Source organism: Monodelphis domestica, chromosome 2 (genome assembly GCF_027887165.1).
Source record: "Monodelphis domestica isolate mMonDom1 chromosome 2, mMonDom1.pri, whole genome shotgun sequence".
In the NCBI taxonomy this organism is placed as follows: domain Eukaryota; kingdom Metazoa; phylum Chordata; class Mammalia; order Didelphimorphia; family Didelphidae; genus Monodelphis; species Monodelphis domestica.
The window spans coordinates 533,401,259-533,418,726 of record NC_077228.1 but is presented as its reverse complement, the minus strand read 5'-3'; the positions used below and the strand labels follow the sequence as shown (position 1 = coordinate 533,418,726).

Below are 17,468 nucleotides of genomic sequence, written 5' to 3'. Positions count from 1 at the left end.
CCATCATTGTGTTTGGGACATTCCTTGGGCACCCCCCTGAAGGGCACCTCTCTGAGGGTCATTAGTACCTCGAGTATTTTTTGGACGAGCTCCATTTCTTATATATTGTTGTTGGTCATTATCAATATAATTTTCTTCAATTGGAACATTGTCATTATTTTCCCAATTCCTATTTCTATAATTCTGGTTTCTAAAGTTCTTATTTCTATATTCATTATAGTTATTTCCATAGTCATTATTATAATTTCTAGAATTCTGGTTTCTATAACCATTATCATCATTTCTATAGTTATTATTTCTAAAGCTATTATTAAACTGTGTATTCCTTCCAATCATCTTAAGAAAGGTTCTACATTCCATCATTTTGTGGCCCTTCTTCTCACAGAAGTGGCAAGTAATGGATTGATAATTGGATTTCTGGAGAGGGGCAATTGTTGTTGGTTCATTATCATGCCCACTTTCTAATTTAGTCATCCTATCTATTAAATATCTTATTTTTTTCTTCATTTTCTCCATGTCATCATTATTTTCTTCCTCCTTTTCTTTGTTTCCCTTTAAAACATATATAACTGTTTTTCGCAATTCTTCAAGGTCCATATCTGGCCATCTTGGGCATTGCGTTCTAAAATAATTCTTAATTGCTTTGCAAGAGTTATTTACAAAGATTCTTCTAACTTGTCTTAAACTACTCTCTTTAGTTAAGTCCCAATCTAAGTATCTGTCCCCAAACTCGATAATTCTATCCATAAATCTGGATGGTGATTCTTCTTCCTTTTGCTTAATTTTTTCTAGTTCCATCCACTTATCTGTACTGTCTGCACATTCCTTCATGGCCGTGAGGATGGCCTCTCTACAACGGTACAGTTGTAGATAATCCTCAGGATTGTTATAGTCCCATTCGGGATCCTGAGATGGCCAATGTGCTGCATTAAGCCCCCGGGTTTTGTTGACATGAGCAATTATTTTATTTTTTTTACGTTCACTTAAAAAAGCCTGTAGTAAGTTCTCAACGTCCTTGTAAGACGGATTTTACCGAAAAAATATGTCTGTCATCTTTTTTGTTACTAGAAAAGGATCTTGTTCATATGTGGGGATATTTCGTGTAAATTCATTTATTTCTTGGGGAGTAAACGGTATCCTTTGTCTTAAAGTCACCACATCTCCATTCCGTCCTATTTCAGGTACTTCTCTTAGAGGAAACAGGCCTCTAGTTGAATTTTGTACCTGTGGGTCAGTTTGACAAGGACAGGTTTCACTAGAAGTACAAGATCTCCTTTGCGTTGGAATTTGGTTTTCTGTAGGAGAGGGAACATGAGAAACTGGGATTGCAGGGGAAGGGTTGGGGGATTAAATTCAGACAAGATTTGCACTATACGAGAGAAGCAGTCTGTTAACTAGGCTATAGGGAAGGTGTTTTACGTCTCTATTTCAGGGAAGGAAATTTCCTCATTCAAAGGTTCAGAAACAGGTCTGTTTCTGGTAGAGTGGGTGTTTGCCCATTGATCCTGTAAGAAACATTTTAGATCTTCTAATTGGGCTTACATTTTATCCTCAATTTTTTCTATTTTATCCTCAATATTTTCTATTTTATCCTCAATATTTTTTATTTTAGCATCTCTAAATATAGTATTGAGGAGTACAAAAAAGACAGTACCTATTATTATAAAAATTTGGAGGTATCCTTCATTCCTCAATGCCCCTAATTCTTCAGCTGCCATATAATTGTCAAAGAATGTAGTACTCATTTTTACATATATATTTTGTAATTTCACAAAACATGTGGGGAGCAGGGCAAAGCAACAAACTTTCCACAGGGTTTTTTTTTTTTAATCCAGGAAGTTGTTCCTTAAGGGAAAGGATATTTAGAAACAGGTCTTCTAGCCGGGACTTTAGGGTCCTGTTGCTGAGATTTAAAACAGCTGTTTTCTGTCTATCAGAGTCACACAGCTGGGAAGTATCCAAGGTCCTGGGTGCAAAGAGTAAAGAGTAATGGGTTCTTCTAGTTGGATTGTTGTTTAGAAAACTGATTTGATTCAATTATGGAAAGTGCAACATTCTAAATTCTCCTTCAATCATGTATTCCCTTTGCCTGTGCTAAGAGCATGCAAGATTACAGAAGACAGGACTGCAGTATGAGCCCGATTATTCATATCAAACAAAGCTTAAAAGAAAAGACCAATATTTGTGAAAAGCACATGGAAAGCTTATGTAAGTAGAATGGGGAATGAGAGATGGAATGGTTCTGGGCTACGTTTATACCTTTGGAGATTATGCAGTCCAGAGGAAGGCTCACAGCACATGGATGAAAGCTCCTGTGCAGGTTATTCTGTTAGCATTTAGACAAGAGTAACCGATCTGGAAGAATGGATGGATTACAATCTCCACTCTCCAGAGAGTCCTCAACACCAAGATCACTGATTGCACATTGTACCTAGTTAATAATTATTATAACATGGAGAACTGAGTTTTGTTTTGGTCTGTTCTGTATTAAGATTTGAAATGCTGACCTAGGAGAGAAAGCAACATGCTCTTCGCAGTTGGAATGGGAAGAATTCTTAGCCTGTTGGACCATTTAGGATATTCTCCTTCTGAGAAAATCAGTCCTGAAGAGATTGATCAGAATTGGCGAATGATTGCTATATGGTAGAAATTAATATTTAGTATGTGTTTGATATTATTTGTGTTGTCCATCTGATTCGAAAGTGAAGACTCATTCTGTGGTGTGGTTTGGTCCTTGAGTAAATGACATGATACTTTTGGGGTTCATTGTTGGGAAAAAGATCAGGAAACTCATGCACTGGCTCTTGAGTTCAATATCAAGTGAGGCAGAGAGCATGTGGATAATGAAGAAATATTTTTAGAGGACTTGTCCTGATTAAGCAGGAATGTGTTCCATTCAGGAATCTTTGACATTCAAGGATGTGGCTGTGGAGTTCACCTGGGAAGAGTGGAGACACCTGGATCCTGCCCAGATGGCCCTGCACAGGAATGTGATGTTGGAGAACTATGAGAACCTGGTCTCCATAGGTAAGCAGAACCAGCCCCTGTGAATCAGTGTCAGTATGTTGGAATTTTTGTAAGCTCATTTGCTGTAGACTTTGAAAGGTCTAAATAAATTTTGTCTAATTAGATAAAGCCACAGATCCTATAGGGAGAATCCTGTAATAATTAAAATTAAATGATGAGACTGCTAGTAGCTTTATAATTTTATTAAATTGTAGTAGTAGTAGTAGTAGTAACAACGAGAGGGAAAGGTAGGAAAGAGGTAGAAAGTTCATTAGCTCTCTACTCTATTGGTGACCATGATGTATTAAAGCTGAGCAATGACAAGAGTTCCTCCCGGTTCCACGCTCCAGCCAGAAGACTCCAAAGACCTCTTGGTCTTCCACTTATAAGCTGTTTTCTCTACCCACTAGCTCTCTCACATCACATCTCAGGAACCAATCATCATTTCTTAATTTCCCTGGGCTGCCCAGGGGTCCAATGCCTATGCAATAAATTTCCTGTCTTGTTATTTTCTTAACTTCCATTCTCTGAGGTCTTGTCTATACCTGAATTACTCAGTGGTCTTCGACCTCCAGGTCCCCGAGTTCTGACATTTAAAGAAAAGACAATAATGGAGAGAGAAATTCTTTTCCAACAATCCCAAATCCTTTGTGGCCAGTAGGCAAAATGTTTCTGTTCTGTGTTTCTGGGAAAGAGGTCTTTGCTTTGTATGAATTGAGCTCTTCTGGCTCCTTTCCTCTGATGTGCCTTCTCTACTCTAGAACCTCTGGTTACTGAGAAGGAGTCATCCTCTTGGTAAGAGGAGAATCGGGATAGAGGAGTGTCACTGAGTAGAGAGGCAATTAGAGAAGAGAAAGGGCAGGAAGAGAGGGTGATGCACAGTATCAAAGGCTGTTGAGGTCAAAGAAGAGGTTAGAAAAAGGCCATTGGAATTGGCCATTGAGACATCATCAGTGACTTTAGAGAGCACTTCCCATTAAATCATGAGTTTGGAATCTAACCTGTAAAGAGTTAAGGACAGAGTGAGAGGGAAGGAGTTGGAGTATCTGTTCTGGGTGGGCTCCTCAGGGAGGTTAGCCACAGAAGAGGAGAGAGAGGGGACAGCAGGCAGGAGAGACTGGTGGATCTTTCACAAATAGGGGAGATGTAGCAATGTAGGCAGTGGAGAAGCAGAGAGGGAATGACTGAAGATAAGTGGACAGTCTGTAGCAGAACCGAGGACGTAATGAGATCACTTGTGCACATGGAGCAGCCAGCCTTGTTCAGGAGAATGGCCCCCTCATTATATGAGACAGAGGTGAAGGGAGAGATGTTGTTAGAAGTAATCTGAGTGATTTGAGGGGAAAAGAGGGGGAGCCCTGGGGGTGCAGCCTAATTTGTTTAGCAATGTTCTGAGCTCAGGCGGAAAAGAATTTGTATAATTTCCTGTGCTGAGAGGAATAGTGAGTCACTGAGGGGGGTCTAAGAGATGGGGGGGGAGGGGGAATGGCAGCTGGGTGTCTTAATGGATTGAGAGCCAGGATTTAGAGACAGGAGGTCTTAGGTTCAAATCTGGATTTAGAAACTTCCTAGCTAGGTGACCCTATACAAGTCACTTAACCCTCATTACCTAGCCCTTATGGCTTTTTTGCCTTGAATCCAATACATAGTATTGAATCTAAGACAAGATACAATTTAAAAAAAAAAAAAGAGGTTTGCCTGAGTATACCCAAGGCCCATTGAAGAGGATGTAACACCAATTTGTGGTGGATCCAGTCAGCATAGTCTGATGATTTTTCCTTAGCTTCGTTCAGCTGCAGGGTAGTAGGAGTGAGGGCACTGGAGGGGAGAGTAACCAAGGCTGAGGCTTGGCAGCATGAGATCAGCTCTAGCATAAGGAGCCAATGGGCTGGAGAGAAGAGGATGATGCAAAGTCAGACTCTTCTCTGGGATCCACATAGGAAAGAGTAGAGAGTGAGTTAGTGCAGGGAGGATGGCCCGGGAGGGACTGAGGGACGGGGGGAATGGAGGTCATGGCAAGGACAGATGGAGATCCTAGAGGGAAAAGGGGATGTCAGGGTTCCCAAGCAGGGAAGTGGTGCATTTGTGGATGACGTTCTTGGGTGGGCAGGAGAGAAAGACTGAGCCAGGCAGGCACTGAACTCATTGGGGAAGGAGAGGAAGGGCCCTGAGATCAATAGAGAAAAAGCTGCCAAACCTTAGCCTGGATGGTAGTTTGTATTGAATGACCTTCAAAGGAGGAGGGATTAGTGAGTGATGGTGGTAGAGGGAGAGCTTTGAGTGGCACTTGGAAATGGGGAGGAATCTACCTCCTGCACCTTGACCAGTAAGGGCCTGAGTGAAAGTGCAGCCAGGGCATGACTGGGCACATTTGGGATGAGAAGTTTTTCTCTCATTTTGGTTGAAGCAGGAGGACTGAGTGTGGAGCCTGGGGCTCTGAGTGCTAAGGAGAAAGTAAATGGAAAGAAAAGAAGATCTTTTTAAACCTGCTTTTGAAATGCATAGAAATCCAGAACCAGAAGACATTGCTGTCCAGCAGGATCGTCTTTAATGTTAAATGTGGATTTCTTGTTTTTATTTTTTTTAGAATAAAGAAGTTTATTTTATTTTTTTTTCCCATTTGAATTAGTTTATTTGGTCAATTTAGAACATTATTTCTTGGTTACCATAATCACATTATTTCCCTCCCTCCCCTCCACCCAATTTCATTGCTTGTGTCCTTGATCAGAACCCATTTCCATGTTGTTGTTTACACTAGGATGTTCATTTAGAGTCTACATCCCAAAAGTATCCCTTTGACCCATGTATTCAAGCAGTTGTTTTTCTTTGGTGTTTCTACTCCCACAGTTCTTCCTCTGAATGTGGACAGTGTTCTTTCTCATAGATCCCTCCAAGTTGTTCAGGATCACTGCATTGCCACTAATGGAGAAGTCCATTACATTTGATTGTACCTCTGTATACAATGTTTTCCTGGTTCTGCTCCTCTCACTCTGCATCAATTCCTGGAAGTTGTTCCAGTCTCCACGGAATTCCTCCACTTTATTATTCCATTGAGCACAGTAGTATTCCATCACCAACATATACCACAATTTATTCAGCCATTCCACAATTGAAGGGCATCCCCTCATTTTCTAGTTTTTTGCCACCACAAAGAGTGTAGCTATGAATATTTTTGTACAAGTCTTTTTCCTTATTATTTCTTTGGGGTATAAACTCAGCAGTGCTATGGCTGGATCAAAGGGCAGACAGTCTTTTATCACCCTTTGGGCATAGTTCCAAATTGCCCTCCAGAATGGTTGGATCAATTCACAGCTCAACGAGCAATGAATTAATGTCCCAAGTTTGCCACATCCCCTCCAACATTCATTACTTTTCTTTTCTGTCATGTTAGCCAATATGCTACGTATGAGGTGATACCTCAGAGTTTTTTTGATTTGCATTTCTCTGATTATAAGAGATTTAGAACACTTTTTCATGTGCTTATTAATAGTATTGCTTTCTTTAACTGAAAATTGCCTATTCATGTCCCTTGCCCATTTATCAATTGGAGAATGGCTTGATTTTTTTTTATACAACTGGTTTAGTTCTTTATACATTTGAGTAATTATACCTTTGTCAGAGGTTTTTGTTATGAAGATTGTTTCCCAATTTGTTGCTTCCCTTCTAATTTTGGATGCATTAATTTTGTTTGTACAAACCCTTTTTAATTTGATGTAATCAAAATTATTGATTTTACATTTTGTGATTTTTTTCTACCTCTTGCTTGGTTTTAAAGTCTTTCCTTTCCCAAAGATCTGACAAGTATACTATTCTGTGTTTGCCTAAATTGCTTATAGTTTCCTTCTTTATATTCAGGTCTTTCACCCATTCTGAGTTTATCTTGGTGTAGGGTGTGAGATGTTGATCCAAACTTAATCTCTCCCATATTGTCTTCCAATTTTCCCAGCAGTTTTTTTTTTATCAAATAGTGGGTTTTGGTCCACAAAACTGGGATCTTTTGGTTTATTATAGACTGTCCTGCTGAGGTCATTTACCCAAGTCTATTCCACTGATCCTCCTTTCTTTCTCTTAGCCAGTACCAAGTTGTTTTGATAACCACTACTTTATAGTATATTTTGAAATCTGGGACTGCAAGTCCTCCTTCCTTTGCAGTTTTTTTTCATGATTTCCCTGGATATCCTTGATCTTTTGTTCTTCCCAATGAACTTTGTTATGTTTTTTTCTAATTCAGTGAAAATGTTTTTGGTAGTTCAATGGGTATGGCACTAAATAAGTAGATTAATTTGGGTAGAATTGTCATATTTATTATGTTAGCTGTAAAGGATAATTTTAGGGTTGTGACTTAAATTCTAAATTTAATTGGTCGCCAGGGAAAATCCCAAATAATAAAATACCCAAGTCAGCTAGAAATTATATGGTCTGATTTAATTGATATAGTGAAGGAGATTAAGAAGAAGGAAGAAGGAAAAGGAGTAGGATTTCTCTAGCCTGCCTGGTGCTGGGCAGGAAGATTAGGATATCTAGAAAGTAAGGTTTTGGAGTGTGAAGGAGGAAGGATTCAGCCTGAACTCCAAAAAGGCTCAGTTAAGATGCCCAAACCTGAATTAGCTCAAAGGCAAACCCACCGCCAAACCCAGACAAATAACTCCCACTACTCCAAGATGTCGGAACGCCTAGCACACTGCCAGCCACAGTCGCCTCTCCATGGAAAGAGAGCAAAGAGAGCCAGTGACATGCCTTATATAGATGGTTTTATGTCACTTTTCTGTGTCTCATCTATACCAATGATCTGTCTGCTTTTTCTGCACATGTCTGTTGAAGGCCATTTCCTCAGATAATTAAATCTTTGAGTATGGTGGAGGCATCCTGACCTTGTTAAATTGAGTAGGGTGGAGAAATGTAGAGTTCCCAAAATTTGATTCTGTTAAACCAAGTATCTCCATTGTTACTGATCAGGAAATGGCTAAATCAGATCTTCTAAAGTACGGTCTGATTAGGATGGAATAGTTTTAAATTTTAAAATCCACCCTGAGGCCCAAGGAATACTAGTCTTTCTGATGGGTGTTGTAAACATCCCAGAGAGAAAGCAAAACCAATGTTTTGCTAGGCGCATTGACAAAAAGCCAAATTAGGGGCAGTATTCTTTGGCATAAAAGTGTACATTAACAATAAGTATTCAATGAAACTTTAGTTCAATCAATCGCACCCAAAGTTCATTTTTGATCTTCATGTAGTGTAGATTTTCTGGCATCTTTCTGCATCCCATAGGTTTTGAAATGATTTCTCATCATTGTCATTTTTTTCAGTGAAGGTATTAATTGTTTCTATGATTTGTTCTTTAACTGGTTTTGGAGATTGTATTGTTTAATTTCCAATTAATTTTTTATTTACCTCTCCATGTACCCTTGCTAATTATTTTCATTGCATTGTGATCTGAGAAGGTTGCATTTATTATTTCTGCTCTTTTGTACTTATTTGCAATGTGTTTATGCCCTTATACATGGTCAATTTTTGTGAATATACCATGTGCTACTGAAAAGAAGGTGTATCCCTTTTGTCCCTATTTATTTTTCTCCACATGTCTACTAAGTCTAATTTTTCTAAGATTTCAGTCAGTTCTCTTACCTCTTTCTTATTTACTTATTTACTGATTTATCTAGTTCAGATAGAGGAAGGTTCAGGTCTCCCACTAGTAGTTTTTCTGTCTATTTCATCCTTGAGCTCCTCTAGTTTCTCCTTTAGAAATTTGGATGCTATGCCATTTGGTGCATATATGTTGAGTACTGATATTTCCTCATTGTCTATACTGCCATTTATCAGGATGTAATTACCTTCCCTATCTCTTTTAACTAGATTTATTTTTACTTTGGCTTTGTCAGATATCATGATTGTGACTCCTGCCTTCTTTTTTCAGTTGATGCCCAATAGATTTGGCTCCATCCTCTTACTTTCATCCTATGCATATCTATGTTCTTCATGTGTGTTTCTTGTAGACAGCATATGGTAGGGTTTGGGATTCTAATCCACTCTGTTATTCTCTTGCATTTTATGGGTGAGTTCATCCCATTCACATTTAGAATTATGATTACTAGCTGTGTATTTCCCATTGTTTTGATTTCTACTCCTGGTCTTGCCTTTTCTTCTTTCACGATTTCCTTCTACACCAATTCTTGTTTTAAATCAGTCCCCCTAGTTCCCATCCTTATTTTACTTCCCTTTCTACCCTCCCCTCTTCTTATTTCCCCCTCTTATTTTCCATGTAGTCTTTCTAAAACTACCCCTCTTTCTAAAACTACCCCTCCACCCTCTCCCTCCCTTGTACTGTTTCCTCCCCACCAATCCATTTGTTACCCTTCTCCTTCACTATAGGGCGCAAATCTATTCTCTATCTCAATGGATTGGATTTTTCTTCCCTCTTTGAGTCATTTTCAAAGCATGTAAGAGTTGAATATTTCCTATCTCCAACCTCTTTACCCTTCCAGTGTATTGATGTTCTCCCCCCTGCCGCCATGAGCTTCTTTGTGACATGTACCCCCATTTGTTTCTTTTCCCATTTATTTTAATATTAACCTCTTTTTTGTTGTTGTATGTACATATATATGTATATGTAAACATGTATATGTATTTATGCATGCATATATCTGTATACCTATTTATGTATTGTCCTTTCATCCTATACAGTTTGTCACTGTTGCCTCTAAATGTAATTCTTATAGCTGCCCAGGTGATAACAACAGTTTTTAAGAGTTACCAATGACCTCATTTCTTATAGGGATACATAACATTTTAAAACTATTGAGTCTTTTAAGAAAAGTGGGGGGATTTGTTTGTTTTGTTTTTCTTTTTTCCATCTTTTTTTAATTACCTTTTGATGATTCTCTTGAGTTCTCTGCTTGGGCATTGTTCAGGTCTGGTCTTTTCTTTTCAAATTCTTGGAATTCTTCTATTTTGTTGAGTGATCATACTTTCCCCTGTAAGAATATAGTCAGCTTTGCTGGGTAGTTAATTCTTGGTGGTAGACCTTGTTCCCTTGCTTTCCGGAATATCATATTCCATGCTTTTCGGTCCTTTTGTGTGGATGCAGCCAGATCCTGTGTTATCCTCACTGTGGTTCCATTGTATTTGAATGACTTCTTCTTGGCAGCTTGTAATATCCTTACTTTGGTCTGATAGTTCTTGAATTTGGCTATAAGATTTCTGGGTATTGTCAGTTGGGGATTAAGTACAGGAGGTGATCTGTGGATTCTTTGAATTTCCATTTTTCCCTCTTGTTTTAGAATATCTGGGCAGTTTTCTTGAATAATTTCCTGTAGTATTATGTACAGGCTTTTTCTTTTGTCATGGTCTTTTGGTAGACCAATGATTCTTAAATTTTTTCTCCTCGAATGATTTTCAAAATCCTCTGTTTTGTAAATGAGATGCTTTATATTTTCTGCAATTTTTTAATTCTTTTGGTTTTGTTTTATAGTGTCCTGCTGCCTTGTGAGGTCACTTAATTCTAATTGTTGTATTCTAGTTCTTAAAGACTGAACTTCATCCCTGAATTTTTGGTCATTCTCCTTTTGGTCTGATTTGATTTGGAGGTCATCTTTCATCCTCTTTACTTCATCTTTCATCTCCTTTGTCTCATTTTTCATCTTCTTTGCCTCATTTTCATCTCCTTTGCCTCATTTTCCAGCTGGTTGATTTTGGCTTTCAATACACTATTTTCTCATTTTGGTTCAAGTATCTTTGTTTCCAGATCACTTATCTTGGTTCTTAAGTTCTTTTCCCAGTTGTCTTCAGCCTCTCTTAATTGTGTTTTGAATTGCATTTTGAGTTCTTCCAAAGCCTGTATCCAAATTACTGGGATTTCTGATTTATCGTTTGCTGATCCCTCCCCCTCTGTTCTGTTTGCTGTAGAGAAGCTATCTATTGTAATTTCTTTTTTCTTTTTCCGTTGTTTGCTTATATTTACCCCTTCCTTGCTCCCCCTATTTGTCTGTGGTCTTGCTCTTCTCATTTTTTTGGTTTTGGGGGCTTCAGTCATTCTCCCCTCTTGGAGCTTTGTCAGAAGATCTCTTGGTGAGGTCTGTGGGGGAGGGTTGTTAGAGTTTGAGCTTCCCTGTCCTCTGGAGGCTTTTGATTGGATTAAAGTCCAGCAGTCAGTGAGGGGGTGTTGTTGGAGCCTGGGCTTCCCTGAGCTCTGAAGACTTTTGATGGCATAAAGTTCATCTGGGTTGGGCTGAGTGTGCTCTGAGGCCAAACCCTCCTGGAAGGCTGGAGCAAATATGGAGGATCTCCACAGCTCTGACCAGGCTGCCAGCTCTATGGTCCCTCTCCAGCTCCTTCCCCTCTGTCTGTGTTCAAAGCTCTGAGCTTGGCACAGCCCTTCCCGCAAGGTACATCCTCCAGACCAGCACCTTTGCCTGCCCAGAGGTTCCCACTGCCGCTGGAGGCTTAGAGATCTAGGTGTGTGTGGGGGAGAGGGGTCCTGGGACCTGTGAATCTTAAAAACCAATTAGACTGTACTTTAGAAGATTTGATTTAGCTATTTCCTTATTGTAACAATGGAGATACTTGATCTAATAAGAATCAGGAATGTCTTAGGAACTTTACATTACTCCACCCATACTTAGACATTCTTTAGGGGAAGATAAAGTTGTAAACTCCTGATTGAACAATGAAGGTACTTAACTCATACCTTATAGTGAAGCTAAAACCTTAAGCTAAGTCTATTTTTAGATCTAATACAAAAAGATGTTAGGTACCTGTAAAGGTTAAATTAATCACAAAAAAGTCAAGTAACTCACAAAAGGCAAGCTTAACAAAGAACTCTGAAATACCTCAGAAGATATAATCTAACCAGAGAAGGTGAGAACTAAAGAGTGGTGAGAACTAAGAATGGGCAGTCCTGGGAAAATGCATCTACTGTGATTGGTAGATGTGAAAATTTAGGGGAGGTGACATAAGAAAAATTTCATTAAAAGGAGGCTAAAAGTGAGTTCACGAGGATGGTCGGAACTCAGTTCAGGAGATTGAGTTCAGTGGAGGACTGGAGCTTCCTTGGAGACGGTCTCATGGTGAATTATAAGGCTGACTCCCTCTCTCTCTCTTTCTCTGTGTCTCTCTCTCTCTGTCTCACTCTCTGTCTATGTCTCTCTCTGTCTCTGTCGCTGTCTCTCCCTCTCTCGGTCTCTCTGTCTCTGTCTCTGTTTCTCTCTGTCTCTCTTTCTCTCTCTGTCTCTCTCTTTCTCGCTCCCTTAATTCCTTCTCTCTCTATTAATTAAAATCTCCATAATCCCCAGGTGACTTGAGTAGTTTATTATTTGGGAATCATGCTTAGCGTAAAATTATCTTTTCTGCCTTCCCCTTAAACCCAAGTGTTCTGGGATTCTGGCTGGGGGGGGGGGGGGGACTACCTTTTAAATTGAGTCCAGTAGGAGGGTTCTTTTGCTCTGTCTTGTTAGGTTTGATTTTCAGTCCCCTTGGAATATTCAGTTTATGATCGGTAAGGAAGGGTGTTCAGAGGTCTGAACTTCTCCCTCTAGGCTTCCATCTTGACTCCGCCTCTACATGTGAATATATTGTTTTAGTTTGCATTTATTATGTTTGGAATTTTAAATTGTCGGGAAATGTGTATTGTCCAGATTATGACAGACCTTTGGATGGCTAGGCTTTGTGTACGTGGAATTTTGACCCATCTTCCCTTGGATTACAACATAGAGTCCCTCTACGTTTCCTTACCTGCCTGATTTTCCATTTCTTCTTGACTGATCATTTGTAGCCTGCAGACTGAGACTTCTGGAACTTTGCATATGATGCCAGATTTTTGACATACTGATTGATTTTACCAAATGTTTTTATCTTCCTCTTTTTCATTAAAATTTCTTTTTTTTTTGATGAGGAATTACTATCTGATAGGGAGAAACAGTTAGAATATTATGAGAAACAGAGGTGTTCTGAGAACAGAAGAAATGGATAAAAATTTTATTTTAAAACTTTTGAATTCTTAGATAGCTCTTTGAACTCAGCTCTTCATTCTCTCCGTGTTGCAGGGATTCCCGTTTCCAAACTAGATTTGCTCTTCCTGTTGAAGAGAGAAGATGTACAGAATGAAGAGGGAGAAGCTGGGACAGGAGCTTGTATAGGTGAGTCGTCGAAAAGCAGCTGCTCCTTCCGCATTAAATTTTCTTGGGAAAATTTGGGAAAAAAACAGTGTTTTCAAATGAAAATCCTAGGGAATGGAAGCATGATGACATTAACAGTTTAAGTAAGAGTGAGAATTAGGGAGTGAATGGTCAAAATAAGAATAATAATGAAAAAACTAATAGCTGTCTTTTACTCAGCACCTACTCTGTGTCAGGCATTTTCTAAATCTTATTTGGTCATCTTATAAACCTGAGGAGGTTGGGGTTATTATGATGTTCATTTTACAGATGAAGAAGCAGAAGCTGACTTGTCCAGGGTCACAGTACTGGGCAGGTTCTGAGGTGGGATTAGAACTCAGGTCTTCCTGACCTTGCTTGGTGTTCTGTCCACTGAACCACTAGCTGTATTCTCATTTTTATGTAGAAAACTGAGCGTGCTCATACATATATGAGAGAAAAAATAGGAGGGGAATTGTTGAACTTCTTTTCCTGAGGGATGGAAATTCATTCTTTGTTTTTAGCTCCCCAACCAATCAACAAAATGAATTGATTGTTAATATATTTAAAGGTGCATTTTTCTATTGGCTCATTACAAGTAATGTATTGAATGATAAAATTACATGAAGGTTACTTGTGCATAATATTTTTCCTTTTTTAAAAGTGTTAAAAAATAAGCAGTTGGTGGCTCAGTGGATCAAGAGGCCGACCTTAGAGATAGGTGGTTCTGTGTTAATATCTGATGTTAGACTCTTCTTAACTGTGTGACCCTGGACAATTCATTTAACCCCAATTGCCTGGCCCTTAATGCTCTTCTGTCTTGGAACTGATACTTAATATTGATTTTAAGTCAGAAGCTAAAGGGTTTTAAAAAAATGTTTAGATCTAAAACAAACTTTGTAAGTATAAAATTTCTTCAAACATAACTTTCTCCTTTCTTCCACTGGTAAGTGGTTATTCTCTCATTGGAGCTAGTGAATGACCAAACAGTGTTGCCCATTAGTGCCTTTGAGAAGCTTCTAGATAGAAGAACAATACCATGAGCAGTGGATGAGTTCTGATCAGAAAACCAGCTTAGCATTGCAATTAGGGGCAATTCAAGGTCTGTTTTTGGAGAACAGTGGTGGTGGCCCATAATGGTGTCATAATGGCCTCACTGTGCATGGCTATCCATCAGGGTTTTCAAAGAGACTGCTACAAGAATGCTAATCCAGGGAACATCTTGGTCTAGTGATTTCAGCTTTCATGAGTTGTTATTCCAAGATACCACAGATATGAAAAAGCTAATCTAGTGTAGTGCTAGCCAGCCAGTGAAGGCCTGTGCCTTTTTGCATATGTTATAGTAAAATTAGGACTCTTGTCCTTATAATTTAATCAGGTTTATTAGAATTACTTGGATAGGTAAAAGATGAGAAATATGTAGAAAGATAGAATAAAATAGTCTAATCTAGCTCTCATGTGGATGCTTCCAGTGTGATATCCAACAGCATCTTACTTGGCTAGACACCAGAGACAGTGAAAAACAGCACTTCCTTGTTCATCCCTCTTATCTTCTCTTTTTTACATCTTATTCAAATTGAGAGTCATGTCTGGATCAAGTTCAGAGTCATGTAGCCTACATTAGCTCATGTACGTAGGTGACCAACCTGGGTGACATAAATGACGTAGCTCCAGGGATACAAGGATGAAGTCAGGACAGCAACCCATTTAAGACCCTAGGAGAGGGGTATAAATTCTCTTCAAATAAATGCCCCTTTGATTCTTTGGGAGAGCAGCATGGTAAATCTCCTCCATTGGGTTCTTTAGGAGATTAACATGTCAGGTCTCCCCAATGAATAATTTCACATGTGTACAAGAGATATATAAAATGTGGTACCTTACAAAGAGGGAATTCCAACAATTTGGGGGATACAAGGGAAAGAAATAAAAAAGAGAGAAAACAAAAAATGATTGATAGATGCATTGACAAAAAGCCAATTAGGGGGCACTCCCCTTTTGCATAAGAATTTACATTCTGAATAAATGATAGGTTCAAACCCGTTCAGTTTAGTTTATTATATCCCAGACTTCATTTTGGATCTCTTGATGTAGTGTGTGATTTCTGTAGGCATCCTTATGACATCTTTTCCAGAAGATTCACTTTCTTCATTCAAGGTACTGGTGATCTTCTTTTCCTAAAAATAGCTTTAGAAAATCTTGAACCTTGGGTTTTAGCATAATTATGCAATCTCCCCCTTAGGAAGGGGTTGACCAGCACCAGAATCACCCCGGGATACATGGCTGAGTTATGAGGTATATGAAGCAATTCCTAAAACAAAACAAAACAACCTCAAAACCCCAAAACCAAAAGAAGAATTTTTAAAAATCTAGATAAAAATACATATCAAAATCCTATGTGTATAAAATTACGAGCAAAAATCAATCATAATGGGTCCTTGAATCACCAGCAAGGCCCAATTGAAGTACCTTATATCTTATAAACATGCAGGACAATTGCTGGAATATTGCCCTTACCCACTGGCATCAGGGACTAAGGAAAATTGCCATAGTATAAAAGAGATAAGGGGACAAAGTATGAGGTAAAAGGGAAATATAATTCCCTGGTCTGATTTTACCTTCTATCTCAGGGAGAGGGGAGCCAGAATGAAAACCAAATGAAATTACTTGTGTAGAAACCTGGCACAAAGAAGTCCACTGTCTGAATTTGCCATACAGCTGCTTCCTCAATCCCCAAAACAAGTCCTCTGTCTTGGTGTAAATCCTTACCAATCCCACACTGATTGTTGGTCTCCTTGACCTTGTGCTCCTTTGCACTGTACAGTAGCTCCTTAGTAATCCCTTCTTCTGGAATCAGATACAAATATTAATTAAAGTCCTATAATAATACTCAATGGCAGGTTTTCATAGTCTAAATCTTTTGGGTATACATTAGTATTAGGGCTAATCGGTATTGCAAACTTATCTTTCAAAATCAAAAACATTAATACTGATTCCATATACTCAAGTAAAAAAAATAAGAAAAAATCAAATTTCCTATTGGAAATATAGAGAAAAATAATTAAAAAATCAACCAGAAACTCATCTTGCACATGCCATGTGACAATGGGTTAGCCAAACAGAGGCATAATACAAGGATTCCTCCCTCAAAAGTGAGCTCTATTTCTTCTCTAACTTGGCCATGATCCACAGTGTGTGTACATAACTTTTTCACGAGGTAAAACTTGTTATAAACAGTAGTAAAACAGCTAATACAAATTCTAAAAAGTACCGCAATTCCCAAAATTATGAGTCCATTTGATTATAGTAGCAAATAAAGCAGTACCCTGCAGCCATGAGTCTCTACAGCAGCTTGTGCGACCTTTAAAATCCTTTCAGGCTCATGGATGTTTGTCACAATTTCTCCAGATCTCTTTACATAAGAACAACAAAATTGATTAATAAAGGCACATATACCTCCTGATGCAATTGTAACCATGTCAAGGGCCAGCTGATGTTTGTAGAACTGTGTTTGCTAAGGAGTCAGTCTCTTCTTGTAGGAAAGAGATGGCCTCCGCTGTTTGAGACAAGGCTTGAGCTGTGTCTTGAGCCAATCTTTCAACCTCACCTGAGATGCTTCTAACAGAGTTTATTACTGCCATCATTCCAAAGATTGGCAGGAGTGGGCAGAAAAACCTCTGTACTCTTGGTGAGGATGCTGCTGAATTTGACCTTGGCCTCTTGGTTCTAGAATGCCACCAAGACCCCAGATTTCTGGCCATGGACTTGTCTACCTGACCAATATAGTGATTGTGCACTGAGAGAGATGGAATAACATAAGCCCTACCACAAGTACCATAACACCCCGGGAGAAGAGTAGAATAAGCTGAAGAATTAGAAACCTAAAACTGTCTGGGGCTCACCAAACCCCATGGGAAATCCTCCACCGGGATGAGACCATAACATAAAAGACATGTACTTATGTGTCCCGTCCATCGCATTTCTAAGCTTTGCTCTAGCACACATGAATGTGGAGGTAGGAATGGAATGGTGAGGTTACACTTCACTTTGTCACCCATATACTTACTGGTACGTAACGGGCCCATGTCTCTTGTCAGACACTAGTCAAAGGTAGGGAAATGATAAGTCAGAGGATATGGTGGTCCTAAATATCTTCTGAAGACCGATTCAAATCAACTGTTATTTTCATTTCAGTTCCTGATACGAGTTGTAACCATTTTGATGGAGTCCATCCATCATCATCTATGTAACACCATCTATGTAACAGCTAACAAAGCAAGAAGGAGCAAAAGGCTATTTAAGTACTATATGCCCATGACAAAACAGAGTTCTGATGGA

The 17,468-nt window shown here is 39.0% G+C and overlaps 1 protein-coding gene across 2 annotated transcripts in view; it reads left to right on the top strand.

Moving 5' to 3' along the window:
- Positions 1-17,468, top strand: part of LOC103093300 (zinc finger protein OZF-like) — a 43,359-nt gene that overhangs the window by 13,512 nt on the left and 12,379 nt on the right. Inside the window, exons 1-3 of one of the 2 annotated variants that reach the window (XM_056814407.1) lie at positions 1,951-2,208; positions 2,901-3,027; positions 13,044-13,136. In XM_056814407.1, the coding sequence (XP_056670385.1) occupies positions 2,973-3,027; positions 13,044-13,136 (148 nt within the window). In that variant the 5' untranslated portion in view covers positions 1,951-2,208; positions 2,901-2,972. Of the gene's footprint in view, positions 1-1,950; positions 2,209-2,900; positions 3,028-13,043; positions 13,137-17,468 lie in introns of those variants that run through there. The other variant, XM_016429744.2, reaches the window with a different exon arrangement.